General features: G+C 45.9%; 5 protein-coding genes across 6 annotated transcripts; 2 read left to right on the top strand and 3 right to left on the bottom strand.

Moving 5' to 3' along the window:
• Positions 1–7,337: 7,337 nt before the first annotated feature.
• On the top strand, positions 7,338–8,141 carry GL218_06559 (uncharacterized protein; the record flags this gene model as incomplete). Its single annotated transcript, XM_033583280.1, has 1 exon — positions 7,338–8,141. One exon carries the CDS (start codon positions 7,338–7,340, stop codon positions 8,139–8,141), a length of 804 nt encoding a protein of 267 aa, XP_033433440.1.
• Positions 8,142–9,539: 1,398 nt separating this feature from the next.
• Positions 9,540–10,607, bottom strand: GL218_06558 (putative nitronate monooxygenase; the record flags this gene model as incomplete). The annotated part of the gene is made up of 1 exon (XM_033583279.1): positions 9,540–10,607. The coding sequence occupies one exon, from the start codon at positions 10,605–10,607 to the stop codon at positions 9,540–9,542; it is 1,068 nt and encodes a 355-aa protein (XP_033433439.1).
• Positions 10,608–11,802: 1,195 nt separating this feature from the next.
• On the bottom strand, positions 11,803–13,110 carry GL218_06557 (uncharacterized protein; the record flags this gene model as incomplete). The annotated part of the gene is made up of 1 exon (XM_033583278.1): positions 11,803–13,110. The coding sequence occupies one exon, from the start codon at positions 13,108–13,110 to the stop codon at positions 11,803–11,805; it is 1,308 nt and encodes a 435-aa protein (XP_033433445.1).
• Positions 13,111–14,397: 1,287 nt separating this feature from the next.
• On the top strand, positions 14,398–19,206 carry GL218_06556 (SAC3 family protein 1; the record flags this gene model as incomplete). 2 transcript variants are annotated; one of them, XM_033583276.1, is made up of 2 exons in its annotated part: positions 14,398–14,461; positions 15,335–19,206. In XM_033583276.1, 2 exons carry the CDS (start codon positions 14,398–14,400, stop codon positions 19,204–19,206), a joined length of 3,936 nt encoding a protein of 1,311 aa, XP_033433443.1. The 2 variants fall into 2 exon arrangements, with proteins under 2 accessions (XP_033433443.1, XP_033433444.1); XM_033583277.1 differs by having other exon boundaries at positions 14,693–19,206.
• A 1,089-nt stretch (positions 19,207–20,295) lies between these two features.
• On the bottom strand, positions 20,296–22,871 carry GL218_06555 (uncharacterized protein; the record flags this gene model as incomplete). The annotated part of the gene is made up of 2 exons (XM_033583275.1): positions 20,296–21,838; positions 21,898–22,871. 2 exons carry the CDS (start codon positions 22,869–22,871, stop codon positions 20,296–20,298), a joined length of 2,517 nt encoding a protein of 838 aa, XP_033433442.1.
• Positions 22,872–25,279: the final 2,408 nt, after the last annotated feature.

Here is a 25,279-nt window from a genome sequence, read left to right as displayed (position 1 = left end):
CCTATAGCGCTACTCGGACAATATTTACCAATTATTTTCCAAAGAGACATCCCCATCAGCATCCCTATCAAACTGACCATCTGGGATTGCATATGGCTCTGTTAGGCCGACCCAGGACCCAGTTGTGCAGAAGTAGTCTGGTTGATTCTGTGCTTGCACTGGATTCTCCTCGTCCAATTCGTTGTCGTAAGTAAAATCAGGGAATAGGGGTTTGGCAAAGGTTGCATAGTTCTCACTAGGACCCCCCGACCATACACCTGAATCTTTTTTGTGTTGACCTCTGAAAAATGGAGGGGGGGCGCTTGGTAGGTTGTTTAAAGTATGTGTCGAGAGGAGCATTGGATCGACGTTCCGAATACTAGGAGAGAGTGTAGCTGTAGCTGTAGCCGCAGCCACAGCAGCATTTGCATTTTGTCTTGCGTCAGGATGCGGCTTTTCAGCTTTCTTCTGTTCATATAGTGACTCCAGCCCCTTTTCAAACTGCCAACGAAGGACCGACATCTGAAAACCGGGTAGGTGGTCTAGGCCTGATCAGCATGGTGAAGAGGTAGAAAGAAATCCAGCATGTTGTTTTACTTACAGGGCTCTGGGATCTCAATCTTTGGGTCAGGTCCCCATAACGCACAACATATTTTCTCGTAGCATCGAGAAGGGATCCCTTTATCCTTTTGGAAATTGAGCTGTCCATATGCCTCATCTTGATCCTTGTCCATCCATTCTGCATCTAATTCTGTCAAAATTTTGGCAGGCTGTGTGCAATTGACCATATGCTTCCGTTTTATTTCACCAACTTCCTCCTTTTTCGTTTTGTTAAACCTCATGAGACACTTTTCGCAGCCATTCCATAGACAGTGTACTCTCTTGATATGCTCCCTGGGGAATTTCTCAGCATAAGCATATCCTTAAATAATCAGAACAGGAACGAATAGCTAGGTACTCACGTTAACTTCCCAATATTCTTAAAACCAACACCAGCCGTACATGAGTTCTTAACACGAAGGTATCGGGTGGGATTGTGCTTCCAGAAAGGGCAAGCTAGATACTCCTTGTGTTCTTCGTCGTCCGTCAGTTCGCCGACTTTGGAGTTAAACAGGCTGATTATATCCGCCAAAGGAGCTGCTGTCGCCTCTGTACCGGGGAGAAGGGAATCGCATAGGGGGCCCCCGCTCCCACATGTCCTCTGCCTCCTGGCCGGTACGTTCAGCGTATCGGGCATATTTTCTCTTCGCTATGACCTAGAGTTTATAACGCTCTCGATTTCAGCGAGCTTTTCTTGGACCCTCTCTGCACGTTCTCCTTTAGATACTTTTGCCTTTCGATCAAACACGTCGTCGACAAGCTTCACTGATATCGGTGGAGTTGGACAACGCATCCAACGTTCGATGCCTTTCGACCCTTCTTGATCTTCTGGAGAGTCGGCGGAATACACGCTCTCCTGATAGAAGGGTACCGACCGGCTACGCAAAAGCATCAGCGCAACGCTGGCAATAGTAACAGAATGAAAAATGCCCAGGCGGGAGTTATAACAAGACGTCTGAGTTAACGCAAGACTTCAAACAGCCACTGAACCGTACCTATTGTTGGGGAGTTGTGAGTTCATTTGGCATTGTAGTTCACCGCCTTGTGTTTTCGATTATTTAGGTAGAAAGGATAGTATCTGAAATGATTCTAGAGAGAGAAGACGGATATTTATGTGTGTGATCAATTTCCCCAGTCATCATCGCACATGCGATTCTAAAAAAGGCAATCCAGTCTCACATGTCCAGCGATACCCTACACATTAGTTCTAGCCGTATTGAGTATTCCGACTACGTCTTATGAGAACAATTGTAGGTGGTTAGTATTTCCATGGTGTTTTCGTTGATATTGAGCAGGTAACTCGGTTTAGATAGGGTGCTTCAGCCCCCTATTTCATACTGAGAATCGTATGCGCATATATATATCCGCTATAAATCTCTCTGAAACTTGTACTAGATAGTTTCAAGCCCTAATTAATTTCTAATAGGCATCAGTGCTTTAGATAAATATTGTTTATGGCACAGGTACTAACAATCAAATTGGTGGTCCTCTGCAATTGATTAGGTACACCGCGTAATTGAACATGGCTGATGACAATTTTAAAGTGTGAATTGGTTCTTAATATAAATTTATTATTACATTTGGTGTTTTATAAAAGCTCTAGGGATTCATTCTCTTAGTAGAATGATAGGGGAGTTGAAAGTCAAAGGCAGCAAATCGGAGTGATTTAATGAGAGTACAGTGAAATTCTATAGGTTAGAGTATAAGAACCATATACAAATTAGCATTGAAAATTAAACGAACCATTTGAATTTATTTTTTCGATTGTTTTAAGTTCGTTTCCCCTAGACAATGCAGCAAAATGTTGAGAAGACGGGGAGAAGGTGTAGTTGAGCCATCCGAAGACACCAAAGCTTCCACGCGATCTTATTATACGAAGTTCCCGACGAAACATAGTCATCAGTGAAATCATGACCACAGTGAATAGTGTTGGTATCCAAGGAACCGTTGAATTTATATCCCGAAATTTATTGACCAGAGAGGGACAAATATTACCAGAGCCGTTCGTGCCCGACCTTCCCCATATATTAAAGGTATTGTCTCACGACCACGAGCTCTATCTCTAGAGGTAGGCATGTAGGGAAATTCCTGCGAGTGGACAGTTGTTAGAACCATCACAGCGGTGAAGGTTATCCAGTCGCGAAGTAGTATTTTTATAGTCCCCTTAGTATCAAATAGGGTTATAAGAGCCCCAGCCAAAACTTGCGATGGCGACAGCATTGATAGCATTGCGCTACAGCAGGCCCGCAATGGCACCATTTAGGTCATTATATAACTAAAGCAGAATCATAATCATTGCGCTAGGAATAACGCTTCCCGTGGCTTGGCTTATTATAGTCATCACTGGTACTAGTATTCTGAGTTTGTTGTGCTTCTTCCATAGAAAGTCGCTTTGAAGGCAATCACCGCCAAGGCTTATTGATAGTATCTTCGACCACCGACCCGGGGAGCCTCTGGTTCGAGCTATCGGCGGCTAGCAAATGTATCCGGAGCCAAGCTAGCATCAAAAGAACCTAAGTTAAAATATAGGTAGCTGGTAGGACCTACATATAAGCACAATACTTTTACTTGGTAAATACGCCATATTTCAGTAAAGACCGAAATATATACTAGCAGAAACATGCCTAACTATAATAATTATCGAATGAGAAGGTTTATATTGCAGCTTATCCAAGAGACTAGTATAACACTTATTAATTTCATAATGCTTTATATATATAACTATTAGTTCTATTTATATAAATTCACATGTTCGCTTATTATTGCCGTTCCTCTTCCCTATGGCGGGCTTGTGTTTTATATCAACAATGATAATTTGCACATGCTTTTTGAGACATGTCTCGCGGTGCCCGGTGCCGTGGAATGTACGTTCTCAGTTCTTGGCCGGCCAAGTATGTCTATGCAGGAGGTTTCGGAGGGTCCTGTTAGGTATCATTAACAAAGTGTCAGGTGGGGTATATGCCTATATTTCTACGTAATACTCGGATGATGCTGAGAAATAGGTGTGGCTAAAGGGCTGGAGCTGATAATAGGGGCATTGCCAAATTTTATTGTAACACTTCGAGCTGTTTTTTGAGAAGGTTTTTGTTCAAGGCTGAGAGAGTCTTGCGTCTAAGAATAGATTCGTTCCTCGGTGAAGTGACTCTGACTTACGTCGTAATATATAAAGGTCGTGTTTACTATTAAGATTTACCCAGTTAACTTACCGCCTACGGATGGTGTTGCTCTTGCTATATAAGATACGTCACACGTGGCTGCTGGTCAAGCCTATAGCGTGTAGCCATTTGCCTAGGCTATATGGATTATCCGAATCCTTGATAACTAACTTCTATTATGTGTCTTATTGGCTTTATATTAGATTATTCTAGGTTTTGTCAATATTGATATACTTGAAAGATACTAGCTACTCACAAGTTTCACGACTGGACTCCAAATTGGGACTCATATTAGGGCAAACTTACCATGCGTTCTGGCGGATGATTATACCTTATTTGTTATGTATTAGAGGGCACGATCTATTATGTAATGGTACCATAGATCTAAGTACAAGCAATAGTGTATTGATTGAAGTTGTAAGTTAGATCTATGTCCTTAGGCGTGAGAGTGCTATGCCGTAAATCTCTTTGGAAATATGTAATTTGATTGGTTCGAAAACTCCTCTAATACCTGAAAAAGCTTTATTCTCACACTTGGGGACATAGTATATATATATAATGGAGAGATACTCTATAGACGACGCAGCTGATTGGGTAATATAAAAATCCCACTTTAGCATAGTTAGATCTGTGAAGTTATTTTCATCAACCAATCAGTATCCGCGATATTGGAAAGACTTGCCTAACTGAGCAATCACTGGCTCGGATTATCACGTGTTGCTGGGCGAGTCACTGGTGACTGAGGGATGCCTCACGCCAATACTTCTCAAAGCATTGTGTTGATGGGTTATGCATGGAGTGAGATGTCGTCATAAAAGAAATGTGCTTATGAAATAAGCTTTCAATGATGATCTCCCGCGTCCTCGATCTTTGGGTCATCACTTACATATAATTATTAATGAGAGGTACTAGGTATGTAAATGGTACCTAATGGCCTACCTAAGCATAGAAGCCTCTCTGACTTGCGTCATATTCGGATCAGGTTCATGATTCAAAATATTGAGCCACGAAGCATCATGTCACGACACCGGTAATGCCCCTGGAACAGACATCAAGTAATAAAGTCGCAGATTGCGAAATGTGATTGTTTTGACTGGGAATAAGAAGCGGTCGACGGTCGGCGGTCGGTCTTTGACTCTGGCGACAAGTTTATTTGATCACAGCAATTCATACAGTGTTATGACGTACTACACGAGAAAAAAAACTCATATGCCGGTAGGCCCGCTGCGTTAAATCGTATCCTTAAATTTGCCGTTACTGTAGCAAACTAACGATCTGGTATCTAGTGGAAATTTATTGCAATTCTATGTAAGTTGAACATATAGTTCGTCAGTGGCTGTGGTCGATTTAGGATCTGACCTAGGTACGTTACTACATGTACACATGTACCTAGGTACCTATGTTAAGCTCCCAAAGTTGCCAAGAGCCAAGCTTCAAAGTACCGAGCCCCAGTCTAAGAGTAGAAGCTTCTTGTGATTGGTTAAAGAATATGTATAATGATGAATGGACTTTAAGGGGCTGAAATATCGCTCTACAATAGGTAAGAAATATATCCTGTGATTTGGTGGTTTGGTTTAGTCGTCACCCTTTGGTGTAAGCGGCGTCAACACCCCTTTACATAGCCCCACTATGGCGGGAGTCCAAGGCCCCCGACTACCGACAGGAGCCGCGACTAGCGAGACTTTGTCATTCTTTTCCCTGATAGGTATTCTTTTTCTCTTGGTACTCAATTTCTTAGATGCATTTCTTGTTTCCATCACACATTTTTGACGCAATCATCTGGAATATTGTTTACGTTTCTATCGGGTTGTAGGCGAATAGCGATGCCGACTACATGCAGTCTACATACATACATGTACTTCGTAGTAGACTAAGAATATTATAGAACATTAGGGTCATTAGGGTCATTAGTATAGCAGCCACCTTACACAGGTAGTATGTACCTAAAAGGTAAGTTTCTAATGCCAACTTCTCTAGGCGTGGTTAGCATATTGCAGCCCCCATGTCAGCTGCTTCTTCCCTTCTCCACGATATCCCACGATGAATCTCATCCACCCTGCGTTTTTGGTCCCAGCTCTAGAATCCTAGCACTTCTAAATTACTCTCTGGTTGGCTAAAAGAACTGCTAAGTTAAGCTAACCTGCAACCCCTTTTCTATGTTGCCCAATCATGTTTCTTAATGGCCGCCACGTCTCACTTCGAGACGAATCCTTTACAAGATTTCTGGGGTAATGAGGTGAGTTTGGCGGTAATCAGCATCGCATCACGGGATACAGCAGAACGCATGTCTACGGCTCCTACGATCACACTAGGTCGAGTGACTATTGGCTTGTATGGTCCGTGGAAAGTTGCTCTACCTGCCTTTTGTGCCTTTTGCTACACGTGCAGACAAGCAGAAGAAGATAACTTTGCAGACGGGACGTCGCAAGCTGCCCACTTTCTTTGCTTTAATTATCTCGGCATCGGAACCGACGAGTCTCAAGGTACGAACTCAAGCGAGTTCGGCTAACCGCGCCCGAGGCCGCAGGATACCAAGAAGTAATCTGATCACCTGTTGGCAAACTGACGCCGGCTTACCGTAAGGGATTCGCCGTGGTGCGGAATAAACTATGTTACGTGTCAAGCGTCATCCTTGGTTAACCGCATCATAAACAGTTGTGTTAGGCTACGCGTAGCCGCAGCTGCATTACCTTTTAGTTAGTTAGGTATGTATGTAGGTGGTTAGGTGGTTAGGTGGTAAGGTAGTTAACCTGCGGTCTGGTCTGATAGTCAAAGTACAAAAGTACACGGAGAGTCGGTGACCGCGGCCGCTTTTATTCGGGTCGTTTAGTTGGTTTAGTGACTCGTTAGTCTGATGTGGCTTTGAGCCGCCTCATCAAACCACGTTCCAGTCCCTTGTCTGATGAAACTTTTTGTCAGTCACCGCTAAGGGTTAGGTACTACATACTTGCAGTACCCGATAGTACCCTTAACTGCTTAACTGTACCTAGGGTATTAGTCTCGCGCCGGTCCACGGCGTTCGCTCTAAAGAAAGCCTGGACCCTTAAGAGCGAGTTGCTTGTTCATCCCCCTAATCTGTCAAACGTAGGTGTGGGTCAACAAGTAATGACATTGGATAATGAATGGAAATAAGAAACCCCCCCTCCTCTTTGCTCGCATATAAACCTGACAACTCTCAAACCGCATGCGGCAGTTCCCCGTGTATGATATTATCTATCTATCTATAGACCCCAAATCCTTAGGTACCTATGAATCCTCTCAAACGTATTGCGGGACCGATTCTCTTGTACTACCTATAATTTGTACCTATAAGGACGTTTCAACTAATTAATTACTATATTACGCATCGATCACGCACACACCCTCACGAGGTAGTTGGATTACTTACTGCATCAAGTAGCCCATCCTACTCCAAAACCCCCCTAAAGCCTACAGGGCTATACATAAGCAATCATGCCGGCTAGGACGAGCCATACCCCAACTATTTATTACGATGTGCCCGTCGCCATCATACCCCTTGTTAGTTCGATATTGTTACTTATAAGGCTTTATCGTTGGCAACAATCCCAATACTACCAATTTCTCAACCTCATCGATAGCACAATGGAGGGAACATTATCGCGAGTTTCAAACAAACTTCAAAGTCCCACATTCAGCAAGTTCAATGAGCTCCCTCCAGAACTACGGATCAAAATATGGCAGCATGCTATGCCTGATCCTAGGACGGTCGTCGTTAAGTCTCCATACACGGGACAGAAGCAGACACCTAGATCGTTAGAAGAAGCTATATTAGATTCATATAGCCAGGGGGAAACATGGTATTCAACAACACAGATCCCTGCTCTCTTACATGTCAACGCCGAGGCCAGATATGAAGCTCTTAAGCATTACAAGCTTTCGCTTGGCGTGGGCAATATACAACCGAGAGTTTACGTTGATTTCAACCGGGATACCTTATTCTTCGGCAACTCGGAGCTAAAACCGGAATGCTCATCATTATGGGCCTCTACGCAAGGATTGGATCAAGTACAACGTCTTGCAGTTGTTCCCGAGGGCGCATGGCGAGTGCTACGATGGAAGAAAGTCGATTTAAATTCACTAGAACGAATAATATTTGTACACGACACAGAGAAGCTCGAGTTAGGCTCTCTTCCTCAGCTAATAGAAGACGAACCACAAGATATCGAAGCGGAGTTACTTGAGGGACAGGTGCAACGTCTAGAGGAGTTACAGTTACAGCAGGAGTCGCAAGAGAACGGCACGTTGGATCCCATGAAGAAGCGGATGCAGGCAGCCCGTGAGGAGATCGATACGCTAATGATGGTACTACCAGCGCAATGGGAGAAGGAACCAGCATTGTCGACGGCAGTGTTTAGGAAAAGCCGCGGGGATAGATGGGCTTGTTGATTCGCTATTCCTTTTTTAGTGTAGACACTCGTCAAATGCGACATGTCTTGTCTTTTCTCATCTTACGCCGTGCATCGTGCTGTACACCCATGAATAATTGAACCAAACAGATGAGAGAATTATTCATCTCTAGCTTGAATAGGGACTAACTTTCAAACGTGCTCAACATAAAAAGATCAATTGCTTCATTATGATGTTAGTAGGTAGTGACGAATCAGAGACCCTGACATCCTGATACATGGCAAACAGTGTTATGATAAAAAAAACCCCTAGAATTCGATAAGCCTCTAAGACATCCATACGCAATCTAATTCGTTTTGCTAAACTTGTCTTGTCCTACCTATCTATTTACGATGCTTACGTACGCATTCCCACTGATTGGCTTTTCTGATGCTAGGTAAATCGATCGACATGATACAAAACGAGGTGGTGGTAGAAACGGGGTGAGACAGGTACAAGCCACAGACGACGACGCAAATGCCCGCCCCTATTATTTTTCTTTCTGTATTTCCCTGTTACGCAGCGACAAAATGCATGGCCATCCGATGGGTAATGCATCATGCAAGCCTCCCCCAAAGCCTGAACATGGACAACTGCAAGTTACCTCCTACGAGACGAGACTACCGTAGGTACCCTAAGTTTATAGGTACTATACATGCATAGGTATATTTGATAGGCTAAGTATATGTGTATAGAGGGAGATCGATTTGAGTCATGAATGTCTCTTCCGCGCAAACCTTACACGCGTCCCTGCGGGGTTCTCGGGTCGGTCGATTTGTTTTCTTCATCTCCGTTCTCTTCACCCTTGAATTGAAGAGGCGGTGATGGGGATACTATGTAATGAAATGACGGCGGCGGCGGCAATGGCAGGTAGATCTCTCTAACCGCCTTAATTTTCACTATTAGGTATGATTACATACATACTTGGGAATAATACTACATCAATTCCAATAAAGTTCACACCGCCCCCAAAACAAGGCCAGATCCTAAATTCCAAAATTCCCAAATTCATAATCTTACAAGCCCCCTTTTCCCTTTGGGGCCGATCCTCCCGAGACCGACTTGAAGATTTTGCCCTCGGTGAGAATAAAAAGGGCGGGATGCATTTATGCAAGCTATTCCCGCGAAATAGAGGTAGGTTACACTGCTTCCATGCCATGTACGTAGTAAGGCCATCAACTCCTCCCTCGGTGCCGGTAAGGTGTGTACCGGCTCCCGGCTGCGGACCCGGCCGCAGATCGTAACGGCATTTACTAGGGTCCTATGTCAGCCTACTTACATGTATATCTCTCATCCTACTTTATATACTATATGTAGGTTATGGATATGTATGTAGGTGATACTGTCAGGTCTTGATGCCTACACACATTCTTCCACCCCCAACCCGGGGTCCAAGCCTCATAGCTTACTCTTCGCGCTCGCATTGATATACGAGTTCCCTAGCCTCAGCATCTGCACCGCACCATCCACCATCTCGCGGACGATCTCGGCGGCAGGCTGGACCTTAGTAACGGCGCCTGCGACCTGGCCCATCAGGTGCGGGGGATCAATATCGTCGACGTCGTTTTCGAGGTCGTGCTCGATGGGCACGACGCCCTTATCGCAGAGCTCGTGTATCTTCTGCGGCTGCGCGTGCCACCGCGCGATATATGCGTTGGTGCGCATGCGCAGCGGCCGCCCCGTGAGCACCAGCGTGCGCTGCGTATCTTCAAAGCCGCACGTTACTACGCTCACCTTGTGTTCCTCGCTGCTAGCTGCTTCGACGCTGGCTACGAAGCGTGTTCCCACCCAGACTCCCGCTGCGCCTTGCATCAGACTTGCGGCTAGAGATCGCCCGTCGTTGATACCGCCCGCGGCTACGACGAGCGCGGGGCTGCCTTTTAACATCGGCGGGTGGTAGCGTGATGCGACGTCGGCGACAGCCGGGATGAGCACCGAGCTGGCTATATCACCCGTATGCCCACCGCCCTCGCCACCCTGCGGACACACCATATCCACACCGAGATCTAGGGCCTTAACCGCGTGTTTCGGGTGTCCGACCATATTCATCACCAATATGCCCGCATTATGCAACTTATCAATCACGTACTTGGGCGGAACGCCCACCGCGCTGACGAACAGCCGCGCGCCGCTCTCGATCGTGATGTCGATGAGCTCGTCGAGCTTGCCGCCCGTGTAGTCGTGGTTAGTTTTGCGTGCGGACCCGCCGATCTGCGGCAATGCCAAGTCTACGCCGAACGGCAGGTCTGGAGACCGTAGGGCGGCTTTGAGCTCCGCAACGATGGCGCGGAGTTGCGAGGGCGTGTATTGGAACCCGCCGATGACGCCTAGACCGCCGGCATTGGAGACGGCGGCGGCGAGAGCGCCTCCCGAGACGCGGGCCATGCCTGCGAGGATGATGGGGTGTTGGATCCCGAGGAGGGTGGTGAGGGGGGTTGTGATGGGGCCTTGGGGTTGCGGCGCCATTGTGGTGGTTGGAATTTCTAATTTACGTTTTTACGTGTTTTGAGTCTACAATCGCGGATGGGAACTGTGCCGCTTTGATGCAGGCTGGTGAAGTATGATTGTATTCGAGAGAGTTAAGAAGTTGCTTAGCTCGAGAGCTGAATTTTAGCAGTTTTATTGAGTAACCCGAATTCGGCCACCTCGGACCAAGGGTACTACTAACGATCCGTGGTTTAGGAAGCACTGCGGGCGGCTTGCGGACGTCGTACGAGACAAACTTTTTGTTTTTACTGAGAATGCGAAACTCCGTGTATGTTACGTGTCTTCCAATTATATGTAAGACTAGTGAATGGAATGTAAGAAATAAAACGTTGTAAAGAGTATAAGACTACCTAAGGTAGATAAATGAAGTTGTTGAACTTATACGGGGCCGTATGATAAAGCTCGATGGTCCTCGGGAGCTAATCTCAACGGTGTCAAGCGGAGATCTGGGGTAAACTAAAAAGATGCCGAGGCATATATCTATTTTCGGTAAATGGTCTGAATAATGGGCCTAGGTATGAGGTAACTTGTCTTACCTGAAGTGTTAAGTTGGGGCCGACCTTCGACTTGGCGATTTTTCACCTATCATTTACATTAAGATATGACATTTGACAAGCTTTGTTATACAAGTAGATTTCTAGATAGCAATATCATGTCTTAGATAAGTATATTCAAACTTGGTATCTTGTTTAGAATTAATCTCCAAATCCCTATTCCTGGCAATAATAATAACATCAAGGCGTTCGCTATAGCGTGATCATGGCGCTTTATACGCTCTATACGCTCTATACGCTCTATACGCTCTATACGCTCTATACGCTCTATACGCTCTATACGCTCTATACGCTCTATAAGGCTTAGGCCGCTTCTCGTTCTGCCAAACCTATAACTTTCATAATTCTATATTTACACGTATAGACATTGATTTACAGGTAGTGAGATGGCTTGGTCGCCTGTAGCCAATTACACGTTTCCGACATGACGCTGAATCCTTATCATCAAGTATAGTGTCATGGCTCATATGGACATTATCAAACCTCATCTGGTTTGAGCTTTGGTTCGTCTTAGGCATAATTTAAAGTCCTGGGATGGAATCCCCCAGCGTATTGCATATGGGCCGTGAAGAGTGTTAGTTCGATCGGAGTTACAGGTTGGTGATATATGGTGATATTTTTCATCGGAAATATGGTAGTCGTGCAGGGACAAAGCCTTCCTGTGGCGAATCTTTCGGTGCTGGCGATTTTGGCTGGTGAGCCTCTTCTTCCGCAGACCCAGACCCGGCCTCGTCTTGTCCGTAGTCTGATCCCTTATCAAATATAGCTTCTTGCGGAACTACTACTCTTTCTACCCTGATTATTTCGGATTTTACTTCCTGGACGGATTCAATTTGAAGATTATCTCGGCTTAGCCCTCTCCTAAGAGCCAAATTCGCAGCAACCTGTCTCTTTTTCTCCACCACTTCATCTTCCTCCCGTTCCAACCGTTCTTCTTCTAGTCGTAAGTCTTCTAGTGATGCCATTGAAAGCAGCGCTGGGCTCTCTGGAACCGACCCTGAGCCAAAGCTGGGATGCAATGATGGCCTTGTCGAGTTCATCGTCGTCCTTGAAACACTTCTTGGTATCCTGCGGTCTGCAATCCGTTTCCCCTTGCTGCTCTTCGTCTTATTACTTTCGCGATCATCTACGTGATCTAGCGCAATGGTGAATTCGTCGTCTAGTGGTATTGCATCTTCTTCCCCTTCTTCGTCGCTTGGGAAAAGATCACCTCTCGACCTGTACGAATCGCTAGTATCTCCACTGCCTACCGTTCCACTTCGCTTCCTACTATGCGATTGTGATTCGTTAGTGTGTGCCCCATCGTCGTTTTCGTCCAATAGCGGCACGCGTTCTGTGTCTAATCCTGATCTTGATGCTCCGGGATGCTCTTGTAGATTTGCTGCACTAGGTTTATACCTCAAAGGGCCTCCTATCTTGAACGGTAGACGGCCCAAAAACCCTAGGGGTGCAGTGCTTGGAATGATTGTTGGATCTTCTTGAATACTGGACCTCCTCCGTGGTCCCTTTGTGCCGTAGCTCATTCCGCGCTTCCTCTTCGGCTGTTCTTGAACATCACCTCCGCTACGCTTTTTCCCGGTGCCCGCCAGTAATTGATCCCAATCTTCACCTCGCCAGCTGCCGAGAAGTCCTCCTGCATCGTCACCGCCCCCCAGCTCCTCGTCCCAATCATCGTAGAAGTCAAAGCTATATTCGGCCCTTCCTCGTGCCCGCTGGCGTTCCCTTGCTCGTCGTGCTCGTTCTTCGCGATCGCCGAGGCAGACGGTCGAGCAGCTCTCCAGGGCCGAGAAGATGGAGGAGAAACATGGTGTGATGTATGTGTGACCAAAACTCCATATCCCAGCGGCTGCGTTCTCGGTGACTGTTTCGGTTGTATGAGAGATCTGGTTCCATCGCTGCCGAAGACGAGGATCTTCGAGAAACGCCATTGTTCCGTAGCAGCGGGTGCTAAGAGGGTTTTGTATACAGGTGAGTGCCAAGATTCGCGTTACGGACACTCGATGGAGATGCTGTTTTTCTCCGGACGGCTATCTCCTAGGGGAATAGCGAGGAAGACGAGTCAGCTAATCAGATAAATGAAGATGCTCGCGCGTCGGACCTCCGGTCTGACTTCGTTCGTTTCGTCGTAGCTCAATTGCCAGTAATCATGCGGGATGTGATCCTGAAGGAATTATTACCCATTTGGTAATGGTAAAGAGAGACTAAGGGGTAGTCGCCTATAATGTGTATATTGTACGAGTGATCGTGATACAGTTGAGGTTGATGCAGGTGAGATCGAAGTTTCCATACTACGTGGACCCTTGGAATAAGATGTTGCGCGGAGTCGGAGTGATGTTTATAGGGGATAGGTGGGAATTAAGAATTGGGGACTCAAGCATTTGAGCGTTTGAGCATTAACAAAGTTGCGTTGGCCCCAAAGTTTAGTAATAATGCTCATAGGTAATAATTATGTAGTAAGGGGAGAGGAAAAAAGGGAAAGAGGAAGATAAAGTTGCGCGCAAATATAATGTCGGCAAGGCAACTAAAAATACAGCCGCGAAGGGATCAGTTACGGTAAAAGTACAAGTTATAACTAATAAGTTGCAATGACCTCATTCCCAAGTCTACCTTAAAATCTAGGCGGCGCCTAATAAGCAATTAAGCCACCGAGAAATACTGCGGGGAGAGGAATGTTTTTCTTAGCCTTCTTTCTTACATAGCTGAGCCGTAATCTAAAATCTAAAGTCACAAGTGGTCGATTTACTGATTGTGTTGTGTTGTACAAGGTACTGTGTACCTAACCTAACAGGCTAAGTCACTTACGGATAAGCCTAGAGCGGTCAAGTCAGGCAGGAATCCAGCTTCCGCTTGCAGACTCCAATGCCGCGCCGCGTTGACGATCGCAACATCGTCAATCGTTTAGCAAGCAAAATTCAACACTTCTCACTTCAAAAATACAACCAAACACCTACATTACTTAACTCCGTATTACTGGCCACATCGCACCTCTCTAGCATATATTTTCATTAATGTCCTTTTCAATCTGTACATACTCTTTGTTCGCGCTTCCCATTTGAACAGCGTTTTGCGCGCGAGGACGACGGTTCTTTGTGCCTTTCCGTGCACAACTTCTTCGGTCCCCGTCCGCTCCAGTTTGCACCTTTCCCTCTTGGCCAACCTCGATCACTTTTCACGACCCATGACAAATGATATAACATACCCGGCGGTAAAGCGCAATGCTTAATCCCCAGATGCAGGGTGGCTGGGGAGTCGGCCAGGTGCCGAACCCGCCTAGCAACCGTAAGTTGAATGGCTTTCCTTCCCCGACGATAAAAGCTATATTTGCTACGAGTGAATCCAACAACCCTCGATATCTTGGAGTATATATTGGCACTGGAATCGACAAAGCGGCTGGATCAAACGAGAAACAAAGGTGAAGCCGGAATACGATATTGATATAAAAGCAAGCAAGAAAAAAAATGAGGATGTGAGGATGTTTAAAGACCACTGACTCTATTTCTCGAATTATAGCATTCAGCAACCCGGCGTCTACCCAACCGGCCAACCCGTTCGCTCCGCCCAAGGTTAACCCATTTTTGCAAGGACAGCCCAGCAGCGCAACACCTACGCCAAATCCTTTCCTAGCAAATTCTACTCAACCACCCTCATCGAATTCTTCAATACTGCAGAGCCTGACTCAAATGGCAAACGGGCGGCATGATGACTTCCGGATGCCAAGTAATATGAAGAATCCCTTTGAGAAGAAAAACATGGGCTCTGCTATAAACACGAACGGCCAATCTACCGCTTCTCCTTTTAACTTGAAGCCAAACCCGTTTAGTGGCACTAGTAATGGGCAATCTTCCAACACGCAGAACCCATTTTCGACGCCGACAACTAATAGTGCTGAAGTACGGCCTTCACCTTTTAGTCAGCAAGATTCAACTCCTAAGCTTGAATCATTCGGCCGACCTAGCTTTACGCAGACCTCCAACCCGACAGCTGCTTCCGAAGACAGTTCCTCGAAACCAAACCCCTTCTTGAAGCCAACGCCAGTACCCAGCGGCAAAATTCAGGCTTCAACTAAGACCGGCGTCAATGGCCTAAAAAAAGCTTCCGAATATGTGCAACCAGCGTGGCCAAAGCAGGCACAGACTACTAACTCTACACCAGCTAATACCACAACACTGACAAATCAAGCCAATGGGAAACGAAAGAGTGGTGATGATATCGAGCGGAGGAATAAATTATCACGGACGTCACTAGGCCTAGAGAATGCTCATAGTCGATCCCAGCCCCCTACCCAGGGTAATAAGCAGAACACCTCGACCGAAAAAGACGTACCGGGAAACCCGAAATTTAATCAAGATCGGGATGAGTTTGCTAAGAAGATTCGAGACCAGTTAGCCAAGGATAAAATCAGACCACCGCAATGGCCTGAGAACCCAGGGAGCTTTGCACAACGCCAGGCAATAGAGCGTTTTCGTGAGACTTATAAGGCGTACCGGGAAAAGGCACGGAAGTCTCTCACGCGAGCTGGCCTAATCGACGATCCAGACAAAAGGCGAAGGCTCGACGAGGCACTTGTGTTCAAGGGAATCTGTGAGGATATGTGTCCTGAGTGGGAGCAAGTGACTCGTATTGTTGAGCACGACATCAGAGGACCGGAGAAAAGTAGAGATGAGAATGGTGATCTTGTCGCAATACCCTCGCTTATGGTCAAACGACTTGCTCGTTCAGCTGCAGGGCAAGATGCACCCCTCCCCATGGACGTGCGATCCGTTCGGACCCTCTGCCGCACTTTAGATTACTTGATCGATCTTATTTCGTCTGATGACCTATTACCGCAACGGCATAGTTTCCTTTGGGACAGAACTCGAGCCATTCGAATAGACTTCTCATTCCAAAAGTACGCTATGACGCCTGATGAGATACTGGATCAAATTTATTGCCTCGAGACCATCACTCGTTTTCACGTTACGTCGCTTCATCTCCTCTCTCAAGATGGCTTCGCTCCCACGGATTTTTCGGAGCAACAAGAAGTCGAGCAACTAAGCAAGACTTTAATCTCCCTAATGGAAGTGTATGACGATTGTGCACATCAGGGGATTGAGTGTAAAAACGAGCCCGAGTTCCGGGGGTATTTTATAGTATTCAATGCCTACAATCCCGCGCTCATGGAAAGAATAGAAGGTTGGGATGTTCGGTTTGGAAACGCCGAAGGAATCAAATCCGCAATAGCTATCGTCCAATGCATCGACAATATTCGTAAAATGCAGGGCCCTCTGCATCCGGAAACATACAGCCAATTAGCTATTGATGCGATCTCGATATTCTTCAAGCTCATCGCCCATCCGTCAGTTTCATATACCATGGCCTGCTTTGCCGAGATACATTTCAACAATGTGCGAAAGGGGATATTAAAAGTTATTAGGAAATCGTTCTCGAGGCCTCGGTTCGGCCCCAAAGACCTAACTCCGTCCGTCTTAAAGCAATACCTACACACTGATACGGAAGAAGAGGCAGTTGAGTTTTTCAAAAAGCATGGTTTTCAGTTTCACGACGATGGGTATGCTATTCTCTCCCAAAGTACCGAGTATATCGATGCTCGAGTACGGCATTCCTTCTCAGGGGACATAGTAGAGCATAAACGTTCTAGGCGATCTCTTCCAGATGTCATTCGTACAACTGTCTTCGAAGAGAATGTCATAGCAATAACTAGCTCAGATGAATCTTCCGAGGAAAGCTTATTTGTCAGTGATTCCCAAGATGCCCCCCCAGCGGATAGCAACCGCCAAGGGCACGAGAATCTTGATGGATATGGTCGCCAGGCAGAAGGCAGTCAACCCACCCCATCTCCCGGCCTCCTAACCGCGGCAAGCTCCTATACTCCTCCGCAAACCTTTGGGAACCATACTATTACCAAGCCGACGGCTACCGTTCCCTTTAAACAGTCTCCCTCCCCGCCACCCTCCGACACGATACCTACTTCTCAAGAGGCTTCTTTTACTCCGGTCTCCGCCCAAACTAGCGGAGACTCTAGGACGGAAACCGCATTTTCTGCTCTTACAGGACAGCGACCTAGCTCACTCTTTTCACAAATAAGCAACTCCATGTCACCTAGCACTACGAACACTGACAACAATACTGCTGCAACATCTACTCCGCGGTTACAATCCACCATAGATAGTGCTAATAAAAATCCAAGTCAGGATGGGAAGAATTCTACCGCAAATTCTAATGTTATATTCGGAAGCAATGTTTCATCAGCACAAGCAGCCCAGCCCGCAACAAACGTATTAGATCCAAACTTCTTCAGTTTTCTAAACAGCGACAAAGACCTATCGATTCCACCGACCAAATCTCTCTTCGCGAATCTTGGAGCAAAAGCTTCCGACTCGTCGAACAAAGACGGATCACAACCCCCTGCACCCTCTAGTTTATCTGCCACCTCAGAATCAGTATCAAAACCCTCTATCTCATCGAAATCTATCAGTAGTACAGTTCAGCCTACAACGGCCAACCTTTTTTCTCCATTACCGCCACTCACGAATAGCACACCCTTAGATAACACTGAGACTCGTAAACAAACTTCCCTTTCAAGTCAACCATCAATATTTCCACAGCCAGCCTTGAACCCTACTTCTACATCACAACATCCCCTTCCTACAAGCTTTTCTGCCCCTCAAACTACGGCCCGGAAGGATTTGATGAGTGATTTCGCTCATTGGTTCGTTTGTGCGGACAAAGGGCTAATGGAATCACATCTTCAAGAATTTGCAGTTACTCACATCTTGAAAAGCATTTGGGATGAGTTTCATACTGGGGAAGTTGAGCGCATGCAAAGGGAAGAAGAAGAAAAGGTCAATACTGAAATACGGAATTTCAGAGAGAACACTCTCAAACTGAAATACTTTTGGCGTTGGCACGATGGCTTTCGTAAACGCCAACGTATCAGACGTATGAATCAAGAAAAGGAGAAAGCGAGGCAATGGAGATTACCTGAAAATGTAGCAAAACGTGAGCGCGCTGCTAGGGAGAAGCAGGAAAAAGTCGTTCAGCAAACGACGGATTCGATGCTAAGGAGGAGCCAGCACAGAGTTGACGAAACGGCCCAACTAAGGGCATCAACTAGGCTAAGTCTCGAGTGGAGAGGACGGGAAAGGGCAGATACTCCAACACAACTATACACTCAATCATCAAGTCCGGTATCGCAGTCACGGAGCATCGAAGAAGCGCTGCTTGCTACTGGTGTTTTCAATGGGGTGACGGATGAAAGAGCCGCAGCTCGATACGCAGCCAGGGATTATGACCCCGAAACTCAGGCGAATCTAGTCCAGGAGAAAAAGATGCGATTAAGGGCGGAAAATAGGAGCCGAATTGAACGCGGAGTCCACCGACTCAAAGAGCTACCAGAGCCGAAGCTCTATAAAGAAGGGTCAAAGACAGCAATGCTCAGGGCTCGCTGTCGCGGTACTAGTGGAGATGCCTTGTCCACATCAACCGGGAGCCTTCGTAACTCAACTTTTAGCTCGAGCTATCGCTCAAGTGTCGGCTACAATAACAGTCGGGTATCAAAATCCCGATCGAGAGTTGCAGATCCATATTGGGCTTTGAAAGCCAGAGGGCTTGTCCGAATGCCGAACGGCGAATTCCTGCACGAGTCAATAGCATTGCCTATGTTGCGAGAAGGGAAGCGAATCCCTGGCTTTGGAGATTATGGATTACCGGCTGCCGAAGAAGCACCTCCTAGCCAGTCGCCGCCACCGGTAATGAGCAGTCCATCTTCGCCATTCATACGAGCTGATGAGCTAGGAGTAAGCCAAATCAGCAGTTCACCCTCAGAGACCCGGAGCCAGAAGCGAAAACGCCGCGCAAAGGAAAGCTCGCCTATAAATGGAAATGAGTCACCTGCCAATACGAAGCGAGCCAAGAGTGGAGATGCAAAAACCAGCTCGCTTACGGACGCCGATGAGCATCTGGCCGATATCGCGAATTTCTTAGCAATGGTTGAAGGGAGGGCCTCGGGACTTGGAGATTCTTGATGAAGTCTGCAGAAGGGTATTAGAGGCGTCATAATAATAAGTCAAGCAAATGGATATAGTCAATGGCATAAGGGGTCATAATCACTCGGTACTATTTTTGGAAATGGCAATGGCACAGGATATATCCTTGGTGAACGTGATTGGCAACAGGGTATCCAAGAAGCAGAAAGAGACACGATAATTGAAAAAGAAATAATTGTCTAATCGAATTAACGGATTTGGACAGCCATATGGGATTGTTGTCACCGTCGTTATCGTTATCATTATCATCATTATCACACCATTCATGGATTGGCGTTACCAGAGGCGTCATGCGAAAGAAAAGAAAAATAAATCGACACGAGACCATGATTTCTTATTATTACTACTACAACGGCTTCTTTCACACCAGGGTAAACTTTTCCGGCCGACAAATTTAGGCCCTCCCTTTTTTTTCATCAATCGTATACTTGAGATACCCGTAGGCGTAGTAGGTTAGGTGCCCAACATTGCATAGAAAAGGGGTTGGGCTAGGTTGGCGATTGGGAATTTAAAGAATACATACATGTACAGCACAGGCACAAGCACAGGTACAGGCAGAATACACGGTATGGCAATGGGATATATCTTCTTGAATCTAGTCAATTCTTGATAAACGCTATGTTATAATCTTGACGCTTCATATATTTTATATATTTGTCTATCTACGTGAAGAGGTTCGTACAAGGGCGCTTAGGTCTATGAGTGTTCATAACAGCATGCTAACTAGGACAATGAATGTCTAAAATATGTCAGTAGGTACCTAAGGCTCATAATATACCGATCGATAGATACTTAATCATAACCCCTTGCACCACTATATATATGACAATACAAGTAGATTGGCAACACGCCTTAAATATCTAAAAGATCTGTTAAAAAAGAATCATAGTTCGGATTAACCAATTATGTACGCCATCTAACTAAGTAGGACCGCTTTCCTAATGGGTATACAACCAGTCTATACCTTGTCTCGCTCCAGTCTATGTATTGCTTAGAAGAAAAATGTTGTTTTCCATAAATCATTAATTAAGAAGAAAAGTGCCACTAATTGAGTCACCCACTTCTTCCTTACACCATTTCCCTATCTCGTTCGGAGTGGTCGACACTCCGCCTCATAGTCATCGACCGCCCGAACATATTCCGATGGCTACTACGACCGGTGCCGGTTCCGTTAGAAGGCAACCTTTCTAGCTGCTCTCTGCTGCCGCTCATGGAGCCACTGGATTCGGCAAGTTCCTCGTTGATGCGCGGAGGATGGTTGATACCCGAGTTACTTGGCCTACGGGCCACGAAGACATCCTGGAAGATGTCACCTGTAGTATCCTGGGTATGTGAGTTGGCACGCCGACGGGTAGCAGTCAAGATTGCAGGATTTACCGTAGGCGCACGGTCTTCATATGACGGGGGTTGAATGTTCGATTGGAAGACGGGCCAGTCTTGTCCAGAAATTTGGAACTGCCGACGAGGCTGTTCGATACCGAGCGCCACCATCTGGTTCATCAGCTCGATAGCAAACTTATTGTGACGGGTGAGACGAGTCAGTTCGTTTTGGAAGCTCGTCTTATGGAAGCAAATAAAGTTGACCGTCATGCAGTACGCATCTTCGAAGCTAACAAGCTCCGTAAGGATCTTGCTAGTGAAATCGCGTTTGTTGTCCATTACGTACTCCGTCATTCGAGACTCGAGCTCTTTTATGACGCTAGACGGGGTACCATATCTCATTCGAAGTTCGAACACATCGGCTAAAGTACCACTGCGTCGGTGGTTAAGAATAAATATTGTGTTAAGAAGGGAATTGGGCGCCTGGACGATATGACCTTGCATTTTCTTGAATTCGGTGTAGAGTAACGATATTTCAGTCACATAGTAGTCATCGCCTCTCATTAAGGATCCAGTGTTGCCGTAGATGGTGACTCGGTCGCCAACGTCAAACGGGTGCTTGACGAAAACGAAAATGATTGACTGCAGGAACTCCTGGGCAGTAGCTTGAAGTACCCACGCGAGACCCAAAACCGCAGTACCCGCAGAGGCCAGAGCTGCTGCTGTAGATGAAGAGATGATGGAGATGAACACAATGACTGTAATGATGAAGATAATAATAAAAAAGACCCTGTCCAGTTTTGTGATGACAGAATCCAAATCCTTGAGCGAAGCTGCAATAGCTTTCTTCTCCCGATGAACCTCATCGCAGAACGCTTCAAGCTCATCCATTGAGACATCCCCATTCAAATCGCGATCAAACACACTGAAGGCAGCCTCTGCGTCGTCAATAGAGGGAAAAGCCGGATTTAAGTCATGCGGTGTTAATACATCGGCGCCAGGCTTAGCGAACGTACGGAAAAGACGTCTGGCGAGGACTTGGGCGGAATTGCTATTACGGAGCAGTTCGGACACGACTTTCCGCGGGTGGTTTCTGAGCTTAACTTCACGTCCAGTGAAATCACCCGCCACACGATTGGCAATGTCGCCAACCTTTGCCATAGTATCTCGAGCATTGTCTGAAAACATCGCCATGGGAGTCCTTGCGCCAGAGCCCGGTCCTTGATTATCCATAACTGATGACTCCGGGACCAACTTATCCTTAGAATGCTCGTAGAGATGAACTAAGTATCTATTAAGCAGTTAGTGATATCTACTAATAATTTGAGCAGTGAAGAGAATGTAACTTACGCAACACATTGCTTATTCGTCTCAATACGTGACGAATATGTTCGCAAATGGAAAGATTCCGCAATCCACTGGATCAAAATCTTCTCAACCCAGTTCAAGATAGCCAAAACAAAAAATGCCACGATAACCTTGTAGACAACATCAATCCAGTTTATAAATGGATATTCTGTATCGGCCTCTTCGGGTACCTTGGCCTTGACCTTGTGGTTGTTGAGGATCGGGTAATGCGAGATCAGCACGGCAAGCATCCAAAGGAACAGCGCAGTATGCAACTCAAGCTGACGGGCTATCTCCCTCCATTTCTTAGAATTACCAGAGCCCAACACCTTGGCAACGATGCCCACGATAACCGGTAGAATACAAGTAGCTATTCTCGCCGCCCACAGGGAGAGCCAAACAACCTCAAGCCAGATGCCAAACCACATTAGGTCCTCACCCCCCGGCCCTCCAATGACAGTCTGTTGGTCTTTTGGTATAAACCTCCCAAGTAAGACAGGGATTAGCAAAATAATTGCATTGGGTAAGCTGTACAAGAAATATCGAAGTATGCGAGGTAAACCCTTGATTTCCTTGAAGACCTTATTTAGTTGGTTAGGATTCTCCAGCGGTATAGTAGAACTTTGGGCGGGTTGGTTGAACACATCCTCCCCCTCGGGCTCATGACTGCGAGATTTGGAGTAAGCACGGCGAAGGTCGTTCGATTCCCGATGGCTAACTGCCTGTTCTGCCTGAAGTAGCGTGAGATCGTCAACTAGTCGAGTAGCTTGGTCTCTAGATTCAGTATCTGAGAGGTGCGCATGATCCACTGACATCCTCCCTGATTCAGCAGGAACCTGTAGGTGTTGTGATCTCTCCGGGGGATATTTCTCAGTATACTTGTCTGGTTCGCCGGCCGTGTCTGAGACAGTTGGCGCGTGAGTTAGAGTGGGAGAACCCTTCTCGTCGAATTCGTTATTATTGTTTGTATAAGGCATATTGAAATGAATATAATCCGGAAGTATCCTATCAAACGGGGATTCGGAAGCGGTGTTGAAATTCTTATCAACCGAGAGCTATTACCAGTTATGGGTAAGATGACTAGCAAACATTAAAATACCCAAGCCCCTAAATCAGTCTGAAAGATAGAGAAGAGATATAACAATAAATACGCCGTTAAAGGCTATTGTTACAGATCAGATGTCGAAGGACGAAGAGATGAATAACGAATGATGAAGCTATTGAATAGGGCTGCTATAACAGATTGGAACACACAACGAAGTGGTCTAGATCTGAATGTTCCTGGGGCGATCCCTGATTCCCTATTAAATGGGTAGAAGTCGGGGATGTCTGGAGAAGAGCAGTTAATGAAACGTTATGTAGCTGAGTAAGTAGGTAAAAAGAATGGAAATTGGATCGGGAAACGAATGTATATAGCGCTATGCCTTCGGGACTTCAGAGAGTGGATTGGACCGAGATGGAGATTTTTTTTTTTCAGGAGAAGATCATCGATATATTCAAGATTTAAAGATGACGCGAAACCTTGACCCACATGCTCCAACTCAGCTTTGTTCAAATTTTGATAGGGGATCCTGGACCTGCCTTGGGACTGCTTGGCTTCAAGGGAGACGGCAAGTTGCTACGCTAAAACTTGCTAAACGTGCTACGCTAGTGGCCAACCATCACTAAATTGAGTGGGGGGTTAAGCACTGTGAATGCTCAAAAAATAAAGGAGTCGGTAGTTACTACTTGTCTAGTCGTTACTTCTGTATTTGTTTATATGTACCTAAAACATAGGTAGGTATAGGTACGTAATATTAGGTGGTGTTACTTAAGGTAGTGACACAATGCGCATGTGGATACTGTACGAAGCATGTCGGGCCTTACGAATTAAAAGACATTGAAAGACATTTCATCGTGGCCAGACTACCAGACCAGAGAATTCTTGAATGAGATCTAGATCCGATCTATTTATAGACGCCCCATTGTATATGGAAATGCCGACTTGTGGCTTGATATAATATAAAGAAGTAACAAAGACAGCTCTTTATAAATTAGGTAGTTACCAATAAAGAAGAAAACTATCTCGATACGCAAGATAGATGTCGGTTACCGATTTATAGTAGGTACCTAAGCTTAAAAGGTAGGTACATACATATGGTGGGAGCATGATCTACAATAGCCTATCGTCCCTAATTTAGTACCGACGGTAAGGTTACTTGCGCTACACAACTTCAAATTATAGGAATACAGTGTCTAACCATACACAAATGCACACCCCCACACCGCATACAAATCGCTCCACTATGGGGCAACGGTGTGTGCAAACCTAAACCCTCCATTCACTCCGCTACAATGTTGTCACGAGCCCTTAATTTTGCATTTATGGTACAGATTGAAAAAAAGAAAAAAAATTTATCCCAAGCGTAAAATATAGCCGCATGAAATAGCTGAATATTACAAGCCAAATTAAAGTTATGACGGAATTATAACATTAAGTGAACTCTTTTTAAAATCACATGCATGTATAACTTGTTTCGTTTTAGCAAAATCACAGTGCAAATCATTTATCAGTACACTGTCCAAGCATACCCGGCCAAGACCTATCAGCCTATCAACCTATCAAGTACAGCTATCAAAGCAGGGGCAGTGGGGCTCTAATAGCCTTAGACTCGTCTTGTAGCGGACCAGCGGGACGACGCCTCAAGATCCTCGCGGTGGACTATACTTCCTGTTATACGATTGGCTGATTAGGCCAAGCCGCTTAATTAGACAACTGCACACCAAAGCAAGCCTAGAAAGTCACCCGGCGATAGAGCCTCAACCAAACAGAGCCCATTTAAAGCATCTAGGTAACCCCGGTCGTTCCGAGAGAGGGAAGATGCGTCGACGTCGTGAACGTTGTAGGCATATGCAGCCGAATCTATAGTTCACCACATTTACATCACTATTCTCTATTTTATTAATCCCGCGATGCGATCGACAAATGCAGCTGCAAGATACGGTATCAAAAAGTTAAAACCTTGCTGCAAAGAGAGATGCAGGATAAAGGATATAATTGACTGGAAATAAAAGGTAATTTACAAATATACAAATAGTTGCGTAAGACACCACCATCCAGCTTTTGCTATCAACGCCAACTACGCCATTAAACATGATAAAGTATCATCAAATGCGAGACGGACCCTTATTGAATCCTTTGTTTCTCGAAGCTGTAGATACTCTGACGTCAATGTCCTACCTAGCTTGGCTCATTGCATATTTCCGGATTCCCAACTTGTCCGTCGCACGCGCGAATTGATCTCATGCAGAAGCGCTACACGAAGCGCCACACTAAAAAAAAAGGGGGGGGGGTATTAAATACATAATATGTACCACCTCCTCTTCTTCTTCTTCTCCTCTGCTG

Source organism: Daldinia childiae, assembly GCF_008694065.1.
Source record: "Daldinia childiae strain JS-1345 chromosome Unknown Scaffold7, whole genome shotgun sequence".
Taxonomy (NCBI): Eukaryota; Fungi; Ascomycota; class Sordariomycetes; order Xylariales; family Hypoxylaceae; genus Daldinia; species Daldinia childiae.
Note: the sequence above shows the minus strand (reverse complement) of the source record. Positions and strands in the feature narration are given on the sequence as shown.